At 44.4% G+C, this 20901-nt stretch overlaps 2 protein-coding genes across 7 annotated transcripts; one reads left to right on the top strand and one right to left on the bottom strand.

Moving 5' to 3' along the window:
• Positions 1-1028: 1028 nt before the first annotated feature.
• On the bottom strand, positions 1029-11192 carry lrsam1 (leucine rich repeat and sterile alpha motif containing 1). 2 transcript variants are annotated; one of them, XM_032569751.1, is made up of 25 exons: positions 10923-11192; positions 9720-9930; positions 9563-9619; positions 8453-8497; positions 8274-8351; positions 8138-8206; positions 7982-8066; positions 7794-7915; positions 7599-7689; positions 7327-7436; positions 7228-7257; positions 7028-7150; positions 6274-6413; positions 6158-6202; positions 5921-5991; positions 5373-5472; positions 4887-4974; positions 4744-4818; positions 4538-4618; positions 3929-4024; positions 2562-2660; positions 2358-2489; positions 1757-1823; positions 1483-1682; positions 1029-1315 (listed from the first exon to the last, which is right to left on the bottom strand). In XM_032569751.1, the coding sequence occupies exons 2-25, from the start codon at positions 9789-9791 to the stop codon at positions 1193-1195; spliced, it is 2199 nt and encodes a 732-aa protein (XP_032425642.1). In that variant the 5' UTR covers positions 9792-9930; positions 10923-11192; the 3' UTR covers positions 1029-1192. The 2 variants fall into 2 exon arrangements, with proteins under 2 accessions (XP_032425642.1, XP_032425643.1); XM_032569752.1 differs by having other exon boundaries at positions 9720-9856.
• A 2256-nt stretch (positions 11193-13448) lies between these two features.
• On the top strand, positions 13449-19130 carry lmo4a (LIM domain only 4a). Of its 5 annotated transcripts, none has more exons than XM_032570959.1 (5): positions 13990-14238; positions 16507-16769; positions 17210-17306; positions 17386-17529; positions 18127-19130. In XM_032570959.1, the coding sequence occupies exons 2-5, from the start codon at positions 16540-16542 to the stop codon at positions 18133-18135; spliced, it is 480 nt and encodes a 159-aa protein (XP_032426850.1). In that variant the 5' UTR covers positions 13990-14238; positions 16507-16539; the 3' UTR covers positions 18136-19130. The 5 variants fall into 5 exon arrangements, with proteins under 5 accessions (XP_032426847.1, XP_032426850.1, XP_032426849.1 ...); XM_032570958.1 differs by having other exon boundaries at positions 13993-14238; positions 16534-16769; positions 18127-18637; XM_032570960.1 differs by lacking the exon at positions 13990-14238 and adding an exon at positions 14628-16025 and having other exon boundaries at positions 16534-16769.
• The last annotated feature ends 1771 nt before the right edge of the window (positions 19131-20901 follow it).

Raw genomic sequence — 20901 nt, 5'->3', positions numbered from 1 at the left:
TCCTAATGTATTTTAGTACTTAAAGGTTATTTTCTAAAGTCACATTTAAGTCGTGGTTCATCAGAACCAAATTCTCATGTTGAATTTATCTGTATTTTTATAGTTTAGTTTTCGTGAGCCAGGCTCGTACACAGGCTGACCAGTAGATGGCAGTATAAGCGGCGACATGCTGGAGACTAACGCAGCGGTTTATAAATACACAACAATATTACATATTAATAGGAAAGCAGGTTTTCAAAGTCTGGTCGGTGTTTGAAGACTGAGCCCAGAACTCCCAGTAACATTTAAACTGGTTCTGAATGTTGGTCCATTCTGTTCGCTCCGGTCTCTTAACGCTGAACAATCCAGACCTAAAAACGGCTCCTGAACGCAACAGAAAGCTTCCAGCCACAGGATGATTACAGGTTTGATTTTATTGTCTTACAGCTTTAAATGTCACATTTAAATGTGGTGTAAATATCCTAAACATTCAGCCTGATATTGTCTGAAGAGATAAGAGCACTTTAGAGAAACAGCGTCGACGTCCAGCTTCACACGGAGATAAAACAGAAAATCATCTTTAAATGATGACCAATTTATTAAATGTCGGCTAATTTAAAGAACTTCACCTGTTCTGAACAGAAAAGCCTGATTAAACAGTTTGTATCTTATTAACCGCATGAGAACAAAGAAAAGAAGCTAAAATAACAAACAAAAATATATATTTACTGCATGTTTTCATCGCCTTCTGAAAACTTTAAATATTTTCTACATCTTTTCTATTTTTTATTAAAAATGAATAAAGTGGGATTGAGGGAACAGATCAGTTTAAAGTGCTTTAATATTCCGACCCAGGCTGCTGATTGGAGTTAATTAAAACTTTTTAATTCTTTTAAAACTCATAAAGTAACAATAATAATAAACATGGAGGAATTCCTCAAAGTGTAAAACTAAACCAGCCGCTGCTGCGTGGAAACATCGACTCATCTGCTGCTACTTCTTCTAAAACAGCAGAACAATTCACATGATGAGAGGCACCAACAGAACCGGCCCGGTTCTGACCCACAGAGAGAGTCCACAGAAACTCGTCTCACGGTTCTGTTGATGGATCTTTAAAACCAGCTGAGAGTTTTTACTCGTTTCCTCAGCAGCTTGAGGATCATGCATAAATACACAGGGAGCGGTCCGGTTCTGGCCCGGTTCCGGTCCGGTTCTAGTTCTGGTAGAGCCGTATGCGCTGGGAGATGTTGCTGCGGCACAGAGGGCAGTTCTGCAGGGCGTCGCTGCAGACCTGGCAGCAGCAGACGTGACCGCAGGGCAGGAAGACGACCTGAGCCTGGAACACAGGAAAACCCGGTGAGACCCGAGGACTGGACCCGACCAGAACCCGACCAGAACCAGCTGGTCAGGAAGAGTCAGGTTAGTAAAACATTAAAAATACAAAACTGAAGGGGACTGAGGACACAGCCAGCAGAACCCAGCAGAACCCAGGTGGTGTCTCACCCCGGTCTCCATGCAGACCACGCACTCTGAGCTGCCCGGCCCCTCCACCGGTGTGGGGGCGGAGGGCGTGACGGGGGTCCCTGGGGTCCCTGGGGTCCGCGGCGACCGCGGCGGGCTTGGTGTCGGCGCGGTGGCGGTGCTGGGCAGCACAGGAGACGGGGGCGGGGTCAGACCTGTCGGGGTTTCTGCTTTGCTGGTTCCTGCAGAAGCAGCAGAAGGTCAGTGACCCTGAGGGCCGGGTGGGCGGGGCTTAACCCAGGTGTTTCTCAGGTACCTGCAGGCAGGCGGTCCCGGGCCCAGCTCAGCAGAGCTTTCTGGATCCCGGCTTCCTGGACGCCCAGCTGCAAAACAAGAACCAGCTGCTGATTGGACGATGCGCTTGAACCCGCTAAGCTAGCGGTGGCTCATTCTATTGCTGCTAGCTTAGCCGGCGCTAGTTAGCTAGAAACGTCATCAAAACAAAAACTAACAAAAATAATTAAAGTTTTTAGATAAAACAGGTTCATTTTCACAAACACATGATTCATTTATCAATGTTAGTTTTAAACTAAATATTAAACTTGATAAAAAATTAGCTTCCAACTTAAATTTGCTAACTAAATATTTAGTTTGCAATATAAATAATAATAAATATTTAGTTCCTACCCAGATATTTAACTAGCAAGCTAAATATTAATTTAGCAAACTACATATTTAGCTCCAAGCTAAGTTGTTAATTTATCAAACAGTTAACTAACATATCACTAAATATTTAGTTTGCAGCTGATCTTTATAATAATTAATTGAACCTGAACTGTTTTTTTCTTCCTACAGGCTCTTCAGTTTTTACAGTGTAACTTCAGACATGGCGCCTGTGACCTCGGGTCCAGCCTGACCTTCTTGAGGTCCGACGCCGTCATGTGGCGCAGCGTTTCCATGGTGACGTGGTGGTGGGCCAGGACAGGCAGGTAGTGCTGAGCCGACAGTCTGCAGAGCAGGTTCACCAGCTCCGTCTCCAGACCGGCTTCCTGCACCCAAACCCGCGTTAGGTCATTCATTCAGCCCATCAAACCTCACCGCTCAGCGGGCTTTGACTAGACCTGCATCCGGAGCGCCAGCGGCTTGGCGTCCAGCAGCCGCTGGTACTGGATCATCCAGTAGTTCTGCTGGCTGGAGTCCGACTTCTTCTCTATCTCCACCTGGAAAACACAGAATACTGTGACGGCTAAAGCTCTGACGTTAGCAGACACCGCTAGTAGCCAACGCTGCGCTAGTAGCTAAAGCTGCGCTAGTAGCCAACGCTGCGCTAGTAGCCAACGCTGCGCTAGTAGCCAGCGCTGCGCTAGCAGCTAAAGCTGCGCTAGTAGCCAACGCTGCGCTAGCAGCTAAAGCTGCGCTAGTAGCCAACGCTGCGCTAGTAGCTAACGCTGCGCTAGTAGCCAACGCTGTGCTAGTAGCCAATGCTGCGCTAGCAGCTAAAGCTGCGCTAGCAGCCAACGCTGCGCTAGTAGCTAAAGCTGCGCTAGTAGCCAACGCTGCGCTAGTAGCCAACGCTGCGCTAGTAGCCAACGCTGCGCTAGCAGCTAAAGCTGCGCTAGTAGCCAACGCTGCGCTAGCAGCCAACGCTGCGCTAGCAGCTAAAGCTGCGCTAGTAGCTAACGCTGCGCTAGCAGCCAACGCTGCGCTAGTAGCTAACGCTGCGCTAGTAGCCAACGCTGTGCTAGTAGCCAATGCTGCGCTAGTAGCTAACGCTGCGCTAGTAGCCAACGCTGCGCTAGTAGCTAACGCTGCACTAGTAGCCAACGCTGTGCTAGTAGCCAATGCTGCGCTAGCAGCTAAAGCTGCGCTAGCAGCCAACGCTGCGCTAGTAGCTAAAGCTGCGCTAGTAGCCAACGCTGCGCTAGTAGCCAACGCTGCGCTAGTAGCCAACGCTGCGCTAGCAGCTAAAGCTGCGCTAGTAGCCAACGCTGCGCTAGCAGCCAACGCTGCGCTAGCAGCTAAAGCTGCGCTAGTAGCTAACGCTGCGCTAGCAGCCAACGCTGCGCTAGTAGCCAACGCTGCGCTAGTAGCCAACGCTGCGCTAGCAGCTAAAGCTGCGCTAGTAGCCAACGCTGCGCTAGCAGCCAACGCTGCGCTAGCAGCTAAAGCTGCGCTAGTAGCCAACGCTGCGCTAGTAGCCAACGCTGCGCTAGTAGCCAACGCTGCGCTAGTACCTAACGCTGTGCTAGTAGCCAACGCTGCGCTAGTACCTAACGCTGCGCTAGTAGCCAACGCTGCGCTAGCAGCTAAAGCTGCGCTAGTAGCCAACGCTGCGCTAGTAGCCAACGCTGTGCTAGTAGCTAACGCTGCGCTGGTAGCCAACGCTGCGCTAGTAGCTAACGCTGCGCTAGTAGCCAACGCTGCGCTAGTAGCTAATGCTGCGCTAGCAGCCAACGCTGCGCTAGTAGCCAACGCTGCGCCTCCTCACCAGAACCTGCCGCAGCTCCTGCTCCCGCTGGTCCCTCTGCTTCAGCAGCTGCTGCAGCAGGTCGCTGAGCGCCGTGCGCTGCTCCACCAGGACCTCCTGAAACACAGAGCATCATGGGAAATGCAGTTTAATCCTGGTCCTGCTGAACAAAGTGATTTACAGACTAAAATGTAACAAACAAAATAAAACAATAACGATGCAACAATCATATAAAAGAGAAAATAAAACTGAAAATAATCAGCGTTTACAACTAAACTTTTTATTTTCTTCATTGATTTATTTGGTGACGGTGAATATTAATTAACATTTTGTAATAACACCAGAATTATCCAAAAGGCTATAAGATGAACTATGTACATTTTGTTACAAACAAAACAAAGGAAATTATTCTAAGAAATAATGAAACTTTTTCCCTTTGCTGCTAAATTACTGAATAAACAAAGAATCTGAAAAATAAATGTTTATAATGTTTGTACCAGAAACACATGAAATCGAAGCTCTAAATAAAAAGCGTTGATGCCGAGTGATGATGAGGATGGACAGACAGACGGACGGAGGGCATGAGGAAGTGAACCAACAGGAAGCCACACAGGAAGTGGCTCCACCCACCTGCAGGCTCTCGGCGTCCAGGCTGCGTCTCTTCACCTCCAGCTTAGTGAGCTGCATGAGTTCGGCCTCAATGAGTTTGATCTGAGGAATGAGAGCCACATGCAGCTTAAACCGGCCGGACGGGCGATGGGATGAGCAGCCGGAGGAGCTGCGGAGATGTTCGGCCGAAGGTCAAAGGTCGCCTGAGAGCGGCGGCGGCGGCTCACCTGGCTGCGGATGTAGACGTGGACGGCGTCCTTCTGCAGCTGCAGCGCCTGGAACGCAGCTTTCTGCATCTCCTCCTGAGGAGCACAGACACTGTGAGGCGCCCCCTTCTGGCCGGGACCGGCACCGCGGCGCGACCTCTTACCTCCTGCAGGATCTGAGCGATGGCCTTGGACTTGTCCAGAACCTGGAGCGACAACATCCTGTCGAACTTCCTGTCCAGAGACTCCAGGCTGGCAGAGGAAGACGGGGTTAGCAGAGGAGCAGGCGGTGCGTTCAAGGACACGGCGGTGCGTTCAAGGACACGGCGGTGCGTTCAGGGACAGGGCGGTGTGTTCAGGGACAGGGCGGTGCGTTCAGGGACACGGCGGTGCATTCAAGGAAATGAAAGTGAGTTTAAGGACACGGTGGTGCGTTCAGGGACACGGCGGTGCGTTCAAGGAAATGAAAGTGCGTTTAAGGACACGGCGGTGCATTCAGGGACACGGCGGTGCGTTCGCGGACACGGCGGTGCGTTCAGGGACACTGCGGTGCGTTCAGGGACACGGCGGTGCGTTCAGGGACTCGGCAGTGCGTTCAGGGACTCGGCGGTGCGTTTAAGGACGTGTGTGTTTTGGTAGCGGGGTCAAACCTGCGGTGCGCCTCAGACACCAGGCTCTGCCTGCGGCTGTCGCTGGCCGACTGCAGGAGACTCATGGTGTAGCCGTCTGACAGCATCTTCTGCATGGCAGCTGCAAACACAACCGGACTCAGAGGAAACCAGAACCAGAACCAGGTGATGTAAACATCACAAGACGATGCAGAGAAGCTTTGAGCTGTCAGGACTAACACCGCTAACTGGACCGCTGGCTGAGCTAACCCTGAACCACTGATCATAGACATTAGCTACGCTAATGCTAAAGCGATATGCTAACACCGCTAACTGGACCGCTGGCTGAGCTAACCCTGAACCACTGATCATAGACATTAGCTCGGCTAATGCTAAAGCGATATGCTAACACAGTATTTAGCTAAAGCTAACCCTAAAATACTCATCATAGACATTAGCTCCGCTAATGCTAAAGCGATATGCTAACACCATATTTAGCTAAAGCTAACCCTGAACCACTGATCATAGACATTAGCTCTGCTAATGCTAAAGCTAACCCAGTTTAAAGCAGCAGCCAGTGCAGCCAGTACCTGCCACCTCCCTCCTCCTCAGGGAACCGGCCTCCTCCTGGGTGACGGCCGTCAGCTGCTCCATGCGGATCCTGATCAGACAAACATCCAGACGGTTTATAGATTTCAGTTTTTCAGAAGTTCAGTGAGCAGAGACAGTAAACTCAAGTTTATCCTCCATGTTTTCTTTGGTTTTTCAGCTAAGTGGAAATAATGGGATCGGTTTCACCAGCAGAACCGTAACGGATCAGAACTCACCGGTCCTCCTCCATGGCCTGGAGGAACTCCGCGCTCTTCTTCTGCCTGGAGAAACATCCACATCATCATCATCGTATAGCAGTTAGCTGCTAGCGTTAGCTGCTAGCACCTCCTACCTGCTGTTGTCCATCAGCAGGCTGCTGATGCGGCCGCTGATGTTGTCCTCGGCCTGCTGGACCCGCTCCAGAACCTGCTGCCTCTCGGCCTCCTGAGCTCTCTGCTGCTGGCTGAACCCGAGCTCCACGCGCTGCTGGTCCTGATCGGGATCAGGAACCGGATCAGGAACAGGAACCGGATCAGGAATTGGATCGGGATCGATGGAAGGACAGTAATTCAGAACCAAGCCTGTCAGTGTTTGGGTTTCTGGTTCTGGTTCAGACCAGCTAATCCAAACGATTCAAACTTTATGAATATGATCTGTTGATCTGCTTCTTCCATTTTCCTACAAGAAACATTTTCCTTCCACAAAACTTTCTGCTAATCTGACCTTTTGCTGCTTTTATCTCTGTAGATAAACATAAAATCTCTTATTAATATAATGATAATATTATTATTTTTCTGTAGTTAAAAAATCTTTTTGATAGATTTTGTGATATTGAACTTTCTGGGAAACGTTTTGTTTTCTTTCTGTGTTGAAATACTGAAATAAATGTTTTTTAATTATATTGTAATCAATAAATTTTCATATTGAAGCCGAATCCGTTTGGACTCTGAAGAACTTTAAACATTTTTCCACAAAGCATCTTGAATAAACAAAGAAGTTTATGGTTAACAGATTTCTAATTAATTAACTTAAAAGGGTCTGGATTTCTCTCCAACTGGTTTCTCAGACCATCAGAACCAGAACCAGAACCAGTGGTTCTCTCCTACCTGTCGGACCGAGTTCAGGATGTTCTCCTTGTGGGAATTGTTCATGAGGAGAAGCTGGGTGTGCTCCCTGTGTTTCTCCTCCAGGTGGCGCTCAAACGCCAGCTTCTCCTGCAGCTTTAGCTCCTGAAGGAAACAGAACTCAGAGACGTTAGCCTGAAGCCGCCGGCCGGCGCCGCGCTGAGGGTGATGACATCACCAACCTTCCTCCTCTCATAGTCGCTGAATTTGCTCTGCAACAGAAACAGACGGCGGTTAGCGGCGCAGAGGAACCTGAGCCGGGGTCAGGCTGTGACACCGACCTGCCAGGCCTCCTCCAGCCCATCCAGACAGTCAGAACCGGGTTTACTGCATTCGCTCTCCAGAACCGGCAGCAGGTACTGAGACGGAGCGCAGTACTCCTCACCCAGCTCTGAGAAAAACAACAAAACATTCATGTTCAGCTTCACAGCAGTAGGGTGACGTCTGCATTTGAGTTTCTAGGTCTCCATTTAGCATGTAGCATTAGCATGTAGCTTTTAACATGTAGCATTAGCCGTTAGCATCCCGTTAGCCACTCTGAGTCTGGTCCTACCGTCACAGAGGAAGCGCTGGATGCTCTCCGTTCCCTCTGAGCAGATGGAGGCAGGAGGGTAGGTCATGCTAGCAGCATCCAGAGTGAAGCTCTGCACGCGCACACACACACACACACACACACACACACACACACACACATATTTAATTAGAGCTGCTTCGGCGCGCTGCAGTGCTGCAGCAGCTGCTGCCTCACCTCTAATGTGCGGATGTGGGCCAGATGTTTGGGCAGCTGCAGGACGTTGTTGTCGCTGATGTCCAGGGTTCGCAGGCTGCTCAGGGAGCCGATGGCCGCCGGCAGCTCCATCAGGCAGTTTCCTGTCAGACATGGCGATGCGTTCAATGACCGTCAGGGTGTCTGAGTCTCTGAGATAAACGCCTCACCCTTCAAGTTGAGCGTCTGCAGCAGCTGCAGCCTGCAGACGGACTCTGGCAGAACCTTCAGACGGTTCTTCTCCACATTCAGGATCTACAGGGAGGAAGAAGGAGACATGAGGAAGAGGAGGAGGAAGAAAAGGACCAAGAGGAGGATGAAGGTACCTGCAGTTTGGTCAGGGTCCCGATCTCCTCTGGCAGAACACTCAGCTTGTTCTCATGCAGATCCAAAACCTGCAGAGCCGAAAACTGATCAATAATCAATAATGAGAGCAGCAGCAGGTCAAATACGAGCTGATACCTTTAAGGTTGCTAAGCAACAGATGTCACATCCTTTAGGCAGCAGAAACTTCAGCTCATTGGTGTGGAGGATCAGCACCTGAGGAAGGAAAACGACCAGAACCTCAGAACCAGAGCCGGAACCAGAACCAGAACTGGAACCGGAACCAGAACCGGAACCAGAACCTCTGTTTATCTTACCTTCTTCTGCTGGACCTTGCAGATGGAGAAGACTTTGGTCGGCAGCTGCAGAAAAAAAAACAGAAACATTGAAGAGACGAAGGTGGAGCACATTCTGCTGATTCGGACCAACAGAACCTAACAGAACCAAACAGAACCCGTCTGGCAGTATGAAGCAGGAAAAACAAAATGTCTGACCTCCATCAGAACCATCTCTGAGGTTCTGGACCGGCAGGCAGGACCGGTTTAAGGAACACTTCTGCTAATCCGCTAACAGCAGAGCTAATGTTTCAGTTAGCGCTCTAGCATTTTTGCTAACTATGAAAACATTTACTTAGCTTAACTTAGCTTCCCCTAAATGAAGGTTGTTTTGTGTGGAATAAAGTTCAACGTTTTGATTATCGACTGTTGAGACGTTTCCACGTCGTTTTCTCTCCTCATGATCTCCAGCTGTGATGAGGTGCAGAAATAATGCTTATTAGCGTTAGCTTCTGCTAAATACCATGTTGGTGTAGCGTTTAGCTTTAGCGGTGCTAATGTTTATGATCAGTGCTTTACGGTTAGCTGAGCTAAGCTAGCGGTATTTCTGCAGCATCTTTATTAATTTTCTATTTGTTTTCTGTGTTTTTTCTCTTGAATTTTTCTAATATTCTAAATTTCATCAAACTTCCCATCAGAGCCGTGCGGTTCTGGACCGCAGCGATCTGTTGGATCGGTCCGTGAGGAGAAACAGAACCAAACTGGTTTGTTGGGTTGATTTACCAGCAGCTAACTGGGATTTCGGTTTCACTTCCCAGTTTCTGGGCTCATCCTCAGCCACAGGGTCAGCTGACTGGCTGGACCAACTGTCAGGGTCAAAGGTCACCCAGAACTGAACCAAGAGCTTCAGAGACCAGCAGAACTACAGAGAGGAGGAAGCTGGAATCAAAACCACAACTTCCAGTTTGTAGCAGTAGATGTGACGAGCTGTTAGCTCATCAAGCTAACAGCTCCTCAACTCTGCTAACTTATCAAGCTCACAGCTATCGGCTGCTCACCTCTGTTAGCTCATCAAGCTAGCAGCTAGTAGCTAGCAGCTTCTCACCTCTGTTAGCTCATCAAGCTAGCAGCTAGTAGCTAGCAGTTCCTCACCTCTGTTAGCTCGCAGGCTGAGACGTCCAGGATGTCATCGGCTCCTTCCTGGTTGGACTGCAGGTCAGGTGAGAAACCGTAAGATTTAATCCATCATGAAACCAGCAGGTTCTGCTCTGTTCTGGTCCAAACGGACCCGGACCGGCCCGGTTCTCACCCAGTACAGCTGATGCTCCAGCCTCTTCTTGGAATCCTCGCTGGGCTTCCTCCTCCTGGAGAACAGAGGCATCCTGACGCCCGTCCCGTCCAGAACCGCCGCAGTGCAGCTGCTGGTCCCACTGGACCGACGGACAGCTGGAACCCGACCAAACAGGAACCAGTTTAACCAGGACTTCCCTCACTGGAAGCCCGTATGAATATTTTTGACCCTGTGGGTTAGAAATGCACCAATCAAGTCAGAACCGGTTTCTGGGTTTCTTTGAGGTCCGATCTGCCGATTCAGATTAAGAACCAGAGGAAGTTTAGACGCACCGATATCCGATATTTATCAATATTATTCATTTGCCTGAGCTTTTAATGCCATCCCATAATCCTTTGCGGCCTCACTGTCACATGACCAACACGCTCCTCAAATACTAACAAGATGGAAATAAACATTGTTTTACTTATTAAAACAATACGATATATTAAAAAATGACTAATATTGGACCGATACCGATATTGACGTCGTACTCTGGGATTTGATGTTTGGAGAATAACCAAATATTTCTGATTCAGAGTAGAAATTAGCAGATTAACCTGAACTGAATTTATTTATTAACCGTATATGAATGTAATCTGATCAATCTGGGATTGATTTCAGCCCAGAATGAAGAGAAGCTCCTGGAGGAAGTCGGCTCGTAAACAGGATGGATGTAATGGATCAGGTAATCTGATTACATGTTGGTGCTCTGAGTGGTGGGACGGACTCATCATTTCCCATCAACAAAAATCCCACAAATCAATTCAGGTTGGAACTATGAATACTGAGAATAGATGCTTAAGAAGCTGTTATTTTATTTTAAGCTAATATTACAGCTGTTGCTAAGATACTATATTATGTTTTTGGCAAATGTATCTATTTATGTTCTTACTATAATCTCATTTTTAAATAAAATATTGGTTTAACATCATATTAACTGACTCCTTAAGTTAGCTGTGGTTCTCTACTGGTTCTGGTTCTCCATAAAGACCCAGTAACGGATAAACGTCCCATCAGAACCTGACAGTAACAAACAGGAGGAGGAGGAGGATGCTAACCTTCATCATTACGGTAAACACCCGATGCTAGCAGAGCTAGCATGTCAGAAATCCCCGAAAACATCACAAACACGACATGTAGCTAATATTTAGAGATATAATAAATATATTTTACACTCACAGGCTCAGCCTCGGCGTTGACTTGTTTCCGGTTTCACTTATTTAAAGGTTGAAGACCTTAAATTTAAAAGAGCTTCCGATATTTGCTAACTACTAACTGGTTAATGCCGCTGTCAGAAAGGACATACATCTCTCTAGAGTTATATCTCAGTTATATCTCGGTTAATTATTAAAGCAACTTTTCTACTCTAAGCTCCGACAGGCTGAGTCTCCGTCACCCTGTGAAACCAGATGAATTCACTACAGCAACACTGACAAACTGTCTGCGTCTCTACGCTGGTTATTACGGCCACGTACACGCCCTGTTCGCTAACAGAAACGATTCTTCCGCCATGTTCCGAGTGGCAACCGTGTCAAATAAACCTGAAGGGAAGAAAAACATTCACTGAAGTTTATTTTAGCTCATTGTACTTAATCTTTTCTAATCTCACCGTAATTCACCCCAAAACACTCTTTTATCGCGACTGATGTATTTAACAGCAAAAGCAAATCGTATGTTTGTGGTTATGCTCCTGTTGATGTTTAGTAATTAAAATGATTCATCACTTAGACTTAGACTGACTTTATTATCATTTTGCATGCACAGGGTGTATACATACGGCTCAGAACAATGTTTTGAGGTTACTCCAGAATAAAATAAAATACAATATAAAATATAAAGTGCAGGAATGACAGTAAAATAGAAGTTATTTAGCTATGTACATGTGCAAGGTATGAAGTGGAGACTAAGTTCTATGTTAGTTACACTATTATTACTGTTTATTAAATCGGATCTTAGCCTAAACACCAATAAGGGTAATTGTTCAACATGAAATTAATTCTTATTTTATTGAGTTAGACATTTTGTGTGTATTTGACATATCATTGACACATCTATGTAAATGATAAACTTTTTTATTAATAATAGAACACTTATTACGGTTTTAATTAAACTATTACTAATCTAAATATCTGTCCTTCAATGTAAAACAGGAGTATGAAATATTTAAGAGAATACTTAAATATTAATATCAGATTTAACTGGCAGATTCCTGGTTTGATCAATTAGCAGCTAATTCAGGGTAGCTTTTTAATTTACGGGGTGTTGTTGAATGCAACATGATCGGAAACGGCGACCGTAACATGGAGTATAGAAGCGCAGCCAGTTTATATTTATTTATTTATGGTTTGACTGCAGGTTTAATCAATCATAACTGATGCTGCTTTCAAGTTAGCTCATCAATAAACTTCAGAAGGGGGCATCTCCGCCCGATATCGGTTTAAAATAAAAACAATGCGAAACACGTTTTATTAAAAATGCTTCATAATGTTCTGAGACGGAAGTTTCAATAGAATCGATTGAAAGGATTTTTATAAATGTAGCAAATTATCAATTAACAACAAACAAACAAACAAACAAATCTTTTTGTTTTTCTGCTAGTAGAAAACTGGAGCTAAAAACTCTGGGTGGATGTGAAGAAAAGCTGCTTTTGATTTCAAGGTGTAAGTTTGACTTTATGGATCATTAAAACCAAGATATTCAACAAGAAAATCAAAACTCCTACTTGGAATTGAACGCACCACCTTGGACACATAATTAGGATGATATGATGAACAGCGCCATCTACAGCCCGGAGTTCAGACCCGATATTTCTTTAAAACATCTGTAAACATTTTAATGTAAAGTTAAATTCAGGTCAAAATCACGAAACATGTTTAAAACGAATGTAGAGAAATAATTCTGTTTAAGAGACAAAAAACAAAAACAAATCAACAGATATTATAAATGAAAAAAAGTAAAAAATATTCATGTTTTTACTTGAAAGTATTTGGGTAATGTTAGTAATTAAAAAGATAGAAACATAAATAAATAGAAAATAAATTACAGTAGGATAAAACAATGCACAAAGATAAGAAGTTAAAGATATAAAATACAGTAAACAATGAAAATAAAAAATTATTTGAATTAAATTAAACAAAAATAGTAATAAATGGAAACATAGAATTAAGTTTCTTTTCATTTAAAACGGGAACATGAGCAGCCTAAAAATAATTTAATATTTATAAATAAAGCAAGATATATTATGATCATTTGTGTATATATTTTATTTTTTTCGCATTTATCCGACTTTTTACAAACAGGAAGAATTGTCCAGTTTGTCCAGCAGAGGGCGCTCTCTGCTCAGCGGGCGGCAGAGAAAATTCAAAATGCTGTAAAATAAATAACATGTTTGTTTTATTTTTAATAAAAACTGGAAACCAGAAAAATAAGAACTAATATTTATTGAATTATGTGTTATATATGGTTTTAAAAATTAGTGTTAGTTTAAATAAAATAAAGTAAAAAGCATGAAGTAAATTACATTGCATTTGAATAATTATGAAAAACATAAAAATTATGACATCCATCTAATACAATTTTAAATTTGATTAAACTTTTTGTTATTTGTTTTTTATTTATTTATCTAAAAGAATTATAAAGCACATTTTTATTTATAGTTGTTTAATATCAAATAATTATTTGGTCAAAATTAATTATAAACTTGGTTCCAGTCCGGTGTTATTCTGACTGAGATTATTTATTGTTTTACCTTCTAACAGATCAGTTTGTTTTCCACAAACATTCAGGATAAAAATCACTAAAAGTTAAACAAGTTTAGCAATAATCGATCATGATTTTATTTGTTATATGGCAGAAACCGGAGGAAACCCAGCGGCTTCGTTTTACTGCGTCATGATTTCAAACCTCTGCTCTGGTTAAATTAATGTTTTTAATTTTGACTTTAATGTTCCATAAATGTCAAAATTCAACTGATCTTCTCTCTGCTTCTTGATTTCATAGTTAAATAAATGATGCAGATTATTTCTCAGGACAGTTTTTCTGCGATACAAAGGGAGTTTGGAAGTTTTTTAACTTCATTTTAAAAATATTTTATAGGTTAATATTTGACATTAACATAAAATAATGATTTCTGCTCCGTATTTTGGATTTAAAACATCTCTATCGTCGTGTTTTCACGGTAATAAAGGATTTAAATGTCGCCCTCTGGCGGCCGGGAAGGAAACCGCAGCTGGGGCGGAAGCCACACCTCCACGTGACGTCAGAGGGGCGTGGCTTCAGTCGGTTTTAAACCTCGGGCAGAAAAGCAGCGCTGAACAGGAGCGACCCGCTGCCGGACTTCCAGGGTCCGGTTCCGATCCAAAAGGATTTATATGGAGGAGGTTCGGCTCCGCTTCCCGCCCTCCACAGGACAAAACAGCCGCTGAGCAATTCCTCCGGCTGCCGGTTCGGATCCCTGAGGACCAAACGGAACCAGCAGCAGCTTTTCCAGCAGGAGGTGAGTCGGAACCGATCCGGACCAGAACTTCTGCTTTCTGTCTGCTGGGCCAGGAACAGGAAGCAGAAATGTTTCGTAGTTTAAATTAATTCTAGTTTATTTGTTTTATTTACTTTTCTTAAATTAAAAACAGAAACAGAAACTATCTGTAATAGTATTTAAAGATACATTTACTATAAAAATATTGTCACCTTTTCTTCTGAAGTATTTATTTTATTTCATTTTATTTTATTTTTTTGCCAAAATCACTTTTGGAAAAATGACTTTGTCCATAATTTTAGGAAGGTGATGATGCAAATAAATACATTTAATTTTTATAAATGCCAGAAAGACAAACTAAATGTTTGTTCAGATTTATTTTAGTTTTCAAACTGAATTTAATAAATATTCTCAGTGAACAAAATGCATCAAAACACAATTTTTAAAATCTTTTTCATTTCTTTTTCTAGTTTTTTCTTTTATTATTTTAAGCAGCTAAAAGTGTTTGAGCATCCTGGAGGTCCGGTCCAGTTCGGATCGGTTCTGGTCCTTCATTCGGGTCACAGGGGAGTGGTTGTTTCTATACAGGCCACCAGGGGGCATCATTCGCGAGATGGCGCTACCGGCGCTAACAGGAGCGCCTGACGGTCACTGGGCTCAGCAAGTAGCAGCTGGTTCTGACCCGGTAACCCAGAGTGCTGGTTCCGCTGGACGGGCCGACCCAGACGTGGTTTCTGCTAAATCAGCCGCTGGAAAGCAGAATGAAGGCTCGGTCTGAGTTAGAGCGTTGCCATGGCGATTCCCGCCTTTTTCCAGGTGCCGTTTTCTGGAGGGCGGGTCCAAACCTCTGGCCAACATCACAAAGGTCAAAGTTCGACTCAAAAATGTAATAAAAGGAAAAAACTAATTTAAACTATTTTCGAAATATAATTAAACATCAACATTTTAATGAATGACTAAAGTAGTTTCACTAGTTTAGGGTTTTTAGCTAATCCTGACAATAAAGTAGAGAAAGTTATAAACTTATAAATTCTACTTCCGGTCTCTCCGCCAGTAGCAACATCCGGCTGTTGATCACGTGACATATGATGGGGAAAAATGTTTCCATAAAATTCATCATCCTAAAACTTTCTGTTTAACCAGGAAAGTTCGGGTTCGTTCAGGAAATCAGCCACCGGAACCGGACCGAAGCTTTATTCACTGATTTAAACCTTCAGATCTTGAACCGGATTTCTGTCTCACCTCGGTTTAAATGTTGGAGCCATTTTACTGAAAACTTCCAGGTTCTGCCGAACTAAACGGCCCGTTCCGGTGATTCTGGCCCGGTTCTGATGGATGAACCGGTCCGGGACCAGGCGGTTCGGTCCGCGGCTCTAGCCCGGCCTCGGGCTTCCTAACTCGGTGTTCCGCCCTCCGGCTGATTGGACCCAGGTGTCTGCTCCAGAAGAACCGGGCCAGCTGCTGCAGCTGTTTGATGTTGCTGCTAATTATAACCCTGGACCCGGTTCTGGTTCTGCAGAGGGTCTGACTCACTGCTGGGCCGGCCAGAGGCTGGATTACTCCCAGCTGTGCCTGGAAACGAGCGGAACCGCGTTCCTGCAGGACCGGGAAGAACCGAAGAACCCGGCTGGTTTCAGGCGTGAGACTGGTCAATTATCCGGAGAAAAGCTCCGAGTTCTGGACGGGTTCGGGTCTAAACTGGACCTGGAGGTGTAGGGCTGAACGTTGTCACATTCCGGACCCACCGGCAGGAAACGACTGGACCCGGAGCCAGCGCTACGGAGCGACAACAGTGGCAATAATTGAATGTATCCAGCCTGTCATATTTTCACGATCCGCCTCAGTTTGTAACTAAAGAGCTAAATGTTTAATTAGCAAGCTAAGCACTTAGCTTCAGAGTTAACAGTTAGCTCCAGTCTAAATGTTTAGTTTGCTAAGTAAATGTTAGCAAACAGTTTAATTCTGAATATTTGCTTAGTGGAGCTAAATATTTAGCTAATATGTAAAATCACTTGCAGATACTAAATGTTTAGTTTCCTGTTACCTGCAGCTGAGTTTAGATATTAGCTAAATAATTAGTTTGAAGCTGTGACATTTATTAGTTCATTTAATTATTTTGTTTTATTAAAAACTGGTCTCTTGTATCTCAATGAAAAACCTTTCAAATTAAAGGTAAAAAATAAAACATAAATGAACATCATGGTGAAAATCGGACTGAACTTATCAAAATAAAATAAAATCTTCCTGTTTTATCCTGAAATGATTTTATTGTCCTCCATGTTGATGCAGATTCAGAGCCGTGCTCTCCTCCTCCAGGTTGCCATGGTGAACAGCAGGGTGGAGGCGGTGCTGGGCGGCGGCGGGGCGGCGGCCGCCCGGGCATGCGCGGGCTGCGGCGGGCGCATCGCCGACCGCTTCCTGCTCTTCTCCATGGAGCGCTACTGGCACACCCGCTGCCTGAAATGCTCCTGCTGCCACGCCCAGCTGGGCGAGTTCAGCAGCATCTGCTACAGCAAGGGGGGCATGATCCTCTGCAAGAACGACTACATCAGGTAGGCGGGCCGACCGGACCGGACCGGACCGGACCGGACCGGACCGGGTCCAAACCACAGACTCTCTGACCTCCGGTTGGTTTGACCCTCAATTCAGTTCAATGAAACTTTATTAGTTTATTTGTAGCATCAGTGTTGTTGTAGCATTTACTTTTAGTGCTAATGTTTTTAGCCTTTAGCCTGGATGCTAGCAGGTATTATATACTAGCTTCAGTGCTAATATTTGTAGCATTTGATTTTTAATTGAATAAAACTTGATTTGATGCTGAGGATCTCCTGTAGCAGTCAGCTTTCCAACCAATCTGAAGACGCCTCTGACTGAAGACTGTGCTAACAGGACATGCTAACATGCTACTAACATCTGGTTGGGTTTAGTTTAGCTGGTAGCTGCTGTGAGGCTCGGTGGTGGCAGCATGGTGATGTGGGACTCTGTGTTTCAGGCTCTTCGGCCACAGCGGCGCCTGCAGCGCCTGCGGACAGTCCATCCCGGCCAGTGAGCTGGTGATGCGGGCTCAGAGCAGCGTCTACCACCTGAAGGTTGGTGATGCGCAGCAGAAGCTGTGTAGCGCCCCCTGCTGTCTGACGGGTTTCTGACCGGTTACCGTCTGTCCCCCAGTGTTTCAGCTGCGCCACCTGCAGGAACCGGCTGGTGCCCGGCGACCGCTTCCACTACGTCAACGGGACGATCTTCTGCGAACAGGACCGGCCCGGCGCCGCCCTGGTGGCGCTGCAGGGCGGCAGCATCATGGCCGATCAGAAGGTCAGTGAGCTGATGTTTTTCTCTTAATGATAAAAACCTGAATTTTGTGTTTGATCTTAAACATTGAACATGAAAAAACAAAAGGAAATCAGAAGGTGTGAATAGTTTTGTATCCATAAAACAGCTGCAGCTTCACAACATGGCAACCAGGAGAAACACAGCATCCTGTTATTTACAGTTCATGTTTTACCATACATTTTCAACTCTTAATGTGTATTATGTTTGACACTAATGGCTTTCCATACATTCTCAACTCTTAATGTGTATTATGTTTGACACTAATGGCTTTCCATACATTCTCAACTCTTAATGTGTATTATGTTTGACACTAATGGCTTTCCATACATTCTCAACTCTTAATGTGTATTATTTTTGACACTAATGGCTTTCCGTACATTCTCAACTCTTTGCATTATTTTTGACACATTTTTATCTGTTCTTTGATTTGGGGTCAAAGTTCAGGCATTAGCCGCTTTTATGATGATCGACCCCAGCTGTAAAAACAATTCCTTGTTGCCATGGTTACGCAGCGTAACTGCTGTATGGAAGTAAATAAGAGCAGAAATCCTTCCAACATGTCGGTGTTTCTGGTTCCAGGTTTGCTGAGGAAGACGATGGAGCCAGACGTGCCTTCTTCTTCTTCTTCTTCTGCTTCTTCTTCTTCTTCCCCGTCTGCTGCTGTCCTTCATCATCATCTTCCTCCCCCTGAACGCGCCCAGTGAACCCGACAGCCGGTCCGGTCCGGTCCGGTCCGGTCAGCAGTGGACGCTCTTCTTCTTGTAAATAAAGTTTGTTTGGGACACAACAGGAAGTCCTCCGAGGTTTACCAGGAAATTATGAAAACTTGAGGTTTGAACTTTGACTAGACCGCTGCAGCTCCAAATGATGGTCTCTGATTGGACACATCCTGGACCAATCAGAGGCTGGAAGACTGAAAGTCAAGCCCGCATCATGATACTTCCTCCGCCGCCTGTGTGAGCGCCTGGCCGACGTCTCGCCGCCGCAGGACGAACTTCCTGTTTCTCTGGTTTCAGTTTTTATGCAAATTTGTCAAAAATCTCCATTAAAAACAAAAAATCCTGAAAATAAAACGATTTTTACTGAATTATCTGACATGAATCTTCTGTTATGTAAGCAGAATTATTCATATCTGCTGCTCAGAAACAGCGGTGCCCAAAATGTGGCTCGGGGGCCGTTTGCGGCCCCTGGACTGATTTTGCGCGGCCCCTGCCTGTAGCTGGTTTTACCACAGATTTGGCCCCAGCAGAAGAAGCCGATGCAGATGGAAACTTTTTATTTTACCTGGGGCAAAAAGATTAAAAACAAACTGAAATCTTATTAAAATAGTAAATATTCATCTTTAAATAATTATCACTGTTTTTGTTCTTTTGTAAGAAAACAGTTTTCATTATTAACACCTGATAAGTTTTTCTTTTTAAAGAGAAAACTCAAAGTTTTGTCTCTATAAACGTTTCCACAAAAATACTTTGTTTGTTTTATTAAAGTATGACATCATCAGAACGAGACAGAAGAAGTTAAAGCTGCAATGTGAGTTTTCCTGTTGAATTTACTGCAATAAAACGTCTGAATAAATCACCAAACTCTGAAATTCATGGGTCAGATTTTAGATTCTACATGATTCAAAACTAACAGAAAGCAGAAAAATATTTCAGAAATGAATAAAAACTGGAGAAATGAACATAAATATTCCTGTCATGGCTGAAAACCAATATCTACAGATATTATAAATATATTTCACTGCTGTTTGACTTAAACTTCCCACAATCCTTTGCTGCGTCACTGGATCCAGTTTTATTTATCGGACTGATTCCGATATTTGTGCCGATTTATAGTGAATCCATAATAAAAACTTCAGATCAGGCTTTAGATCTGAAGTTTCTATGATCTTATAGAATTTTTGTTTTCAGGTTTCAGTTTTTATCGACTTTGTGACGAAGAGTTTAGATATTCATCGTATTTATTTCCAGATTTTTCTTTTCTTGACGTTGCTGTTTGCTCCATTTCTCCAGCAGCTTCAGGAAGAAAAAAATAAACATTTTTATAGAAAGAAAAACAAATCCTCTCTGTCTCTGTGGGTCTGGATTTTAACCTTTGACCTTTTCCTCTGTGGCTTCGCTTTGCTGCTAATTATTTCTGAGCTGCAGGAGATGAGGCGGTTCGTTAGGTGGCAGACCCCCGCCGTCAAAACCAACATATGAAGATCGCTGCGGCTAAACTGATTAGCATGCTGCGGCTAAACTGATTAGCATGCTGTAATGAATTTGTCTTCTGCTCCTCCTGAGCAGACATGCGCTGCCTTCAGGTCACCAGGCGGCGCGCGGAGAGCAGAGCGCTCAGAGCGGTTCTGAACTACCAAACACATCCGACCCGGTTTCGACCCGGTTTCTGGATGATTCATCGTCTCTCTGCTGCCTGAACAAGAAATTATTTAAACTTTTGATTCAACAAACATCTGTAGAAATTAGTTTCACTGCATGGATAAAGAGCCGAGGCGTTTTAAAAGAACTGAAGGAAAGATTCAGCTAGCATGCTAGCTTAATGTTTAACAATTAGTTAGCATAGTTAGCATGCTATTTGAAGCTAAATATTTAGCATGCTAACTAAATATTTAGCTTCAAACTGAGTGCTTAGAAAATATTTAATTTACAGCTAATTAGTTAGCATGCTAACTTCATATTAGCTACCTAAATATTTAGTCTGAAGCTAACATCAGTGTGTAATAAATCCTAAATAAATAATAAATTCTTATTAATTGTGTCGGTGTGAAGCGGTTCTGGATTTAAAGGATCCATGTTTACGAACAGAACCGTCTGGTTCTGGTTCTGGTTCTGTCGGGTTGAATGGATCCACTGGGAATCATAAAGAGTCTGAATCAGTAACTCCTCCATCCAATCAGAACACTTTGAATAATTAAACTGATCAACTTAATTAGCTCAATTAAGCTGATCTGACTGGAGAGCGCTGCCATATGGAGAGAGGAAACAAAGGAGGGGAACTAATTAAAAGTAAAATAATGAGGATTTTAATTAAGCGGTTCCCCAGACGTCAGCAGGCCGGGATGTGGAGTTGTAATTAAAAAGTCCTGTAGCGCTGGCAGCATCTCCACACACACACACACAAGAGCCCCCCCACCGCCCCCCCCCCACCCACACACACACACACACACCCCTACACACACACACACACACACACCCTACACACACACACACACACACGGCTCCATTCGTCTCATTAAACCTGAAAATGAATCTGAAACATCAAGAATCGCTGCTGGAGTTTATTCTGCTGCTCCCAGAGCCAACAGGCCGACCCGAACCGACCCGAACCGACCAGCAGAACCTCTCTGCTCCT

This window comes from Xiphophorus hellerii, chromosome 8, assembly GCF_003331165.1.
Source record: "Xiphophorus hellerii strain 12219 chromosome 8, Xiphophorus_hellerii-4.1, whole genome shotgun sequence".
NCBI lineage: Eukaryota > Metazoa > Chordata > Actinopteri > Cyprinodontiformes > Poeciliidae > Xiphophorus > Xiphophorus hellerii.
Note: the sequence above shows the minus strand (reverse complement) of the source record. Positions and strands in the feature narration are given on the sequence as shown.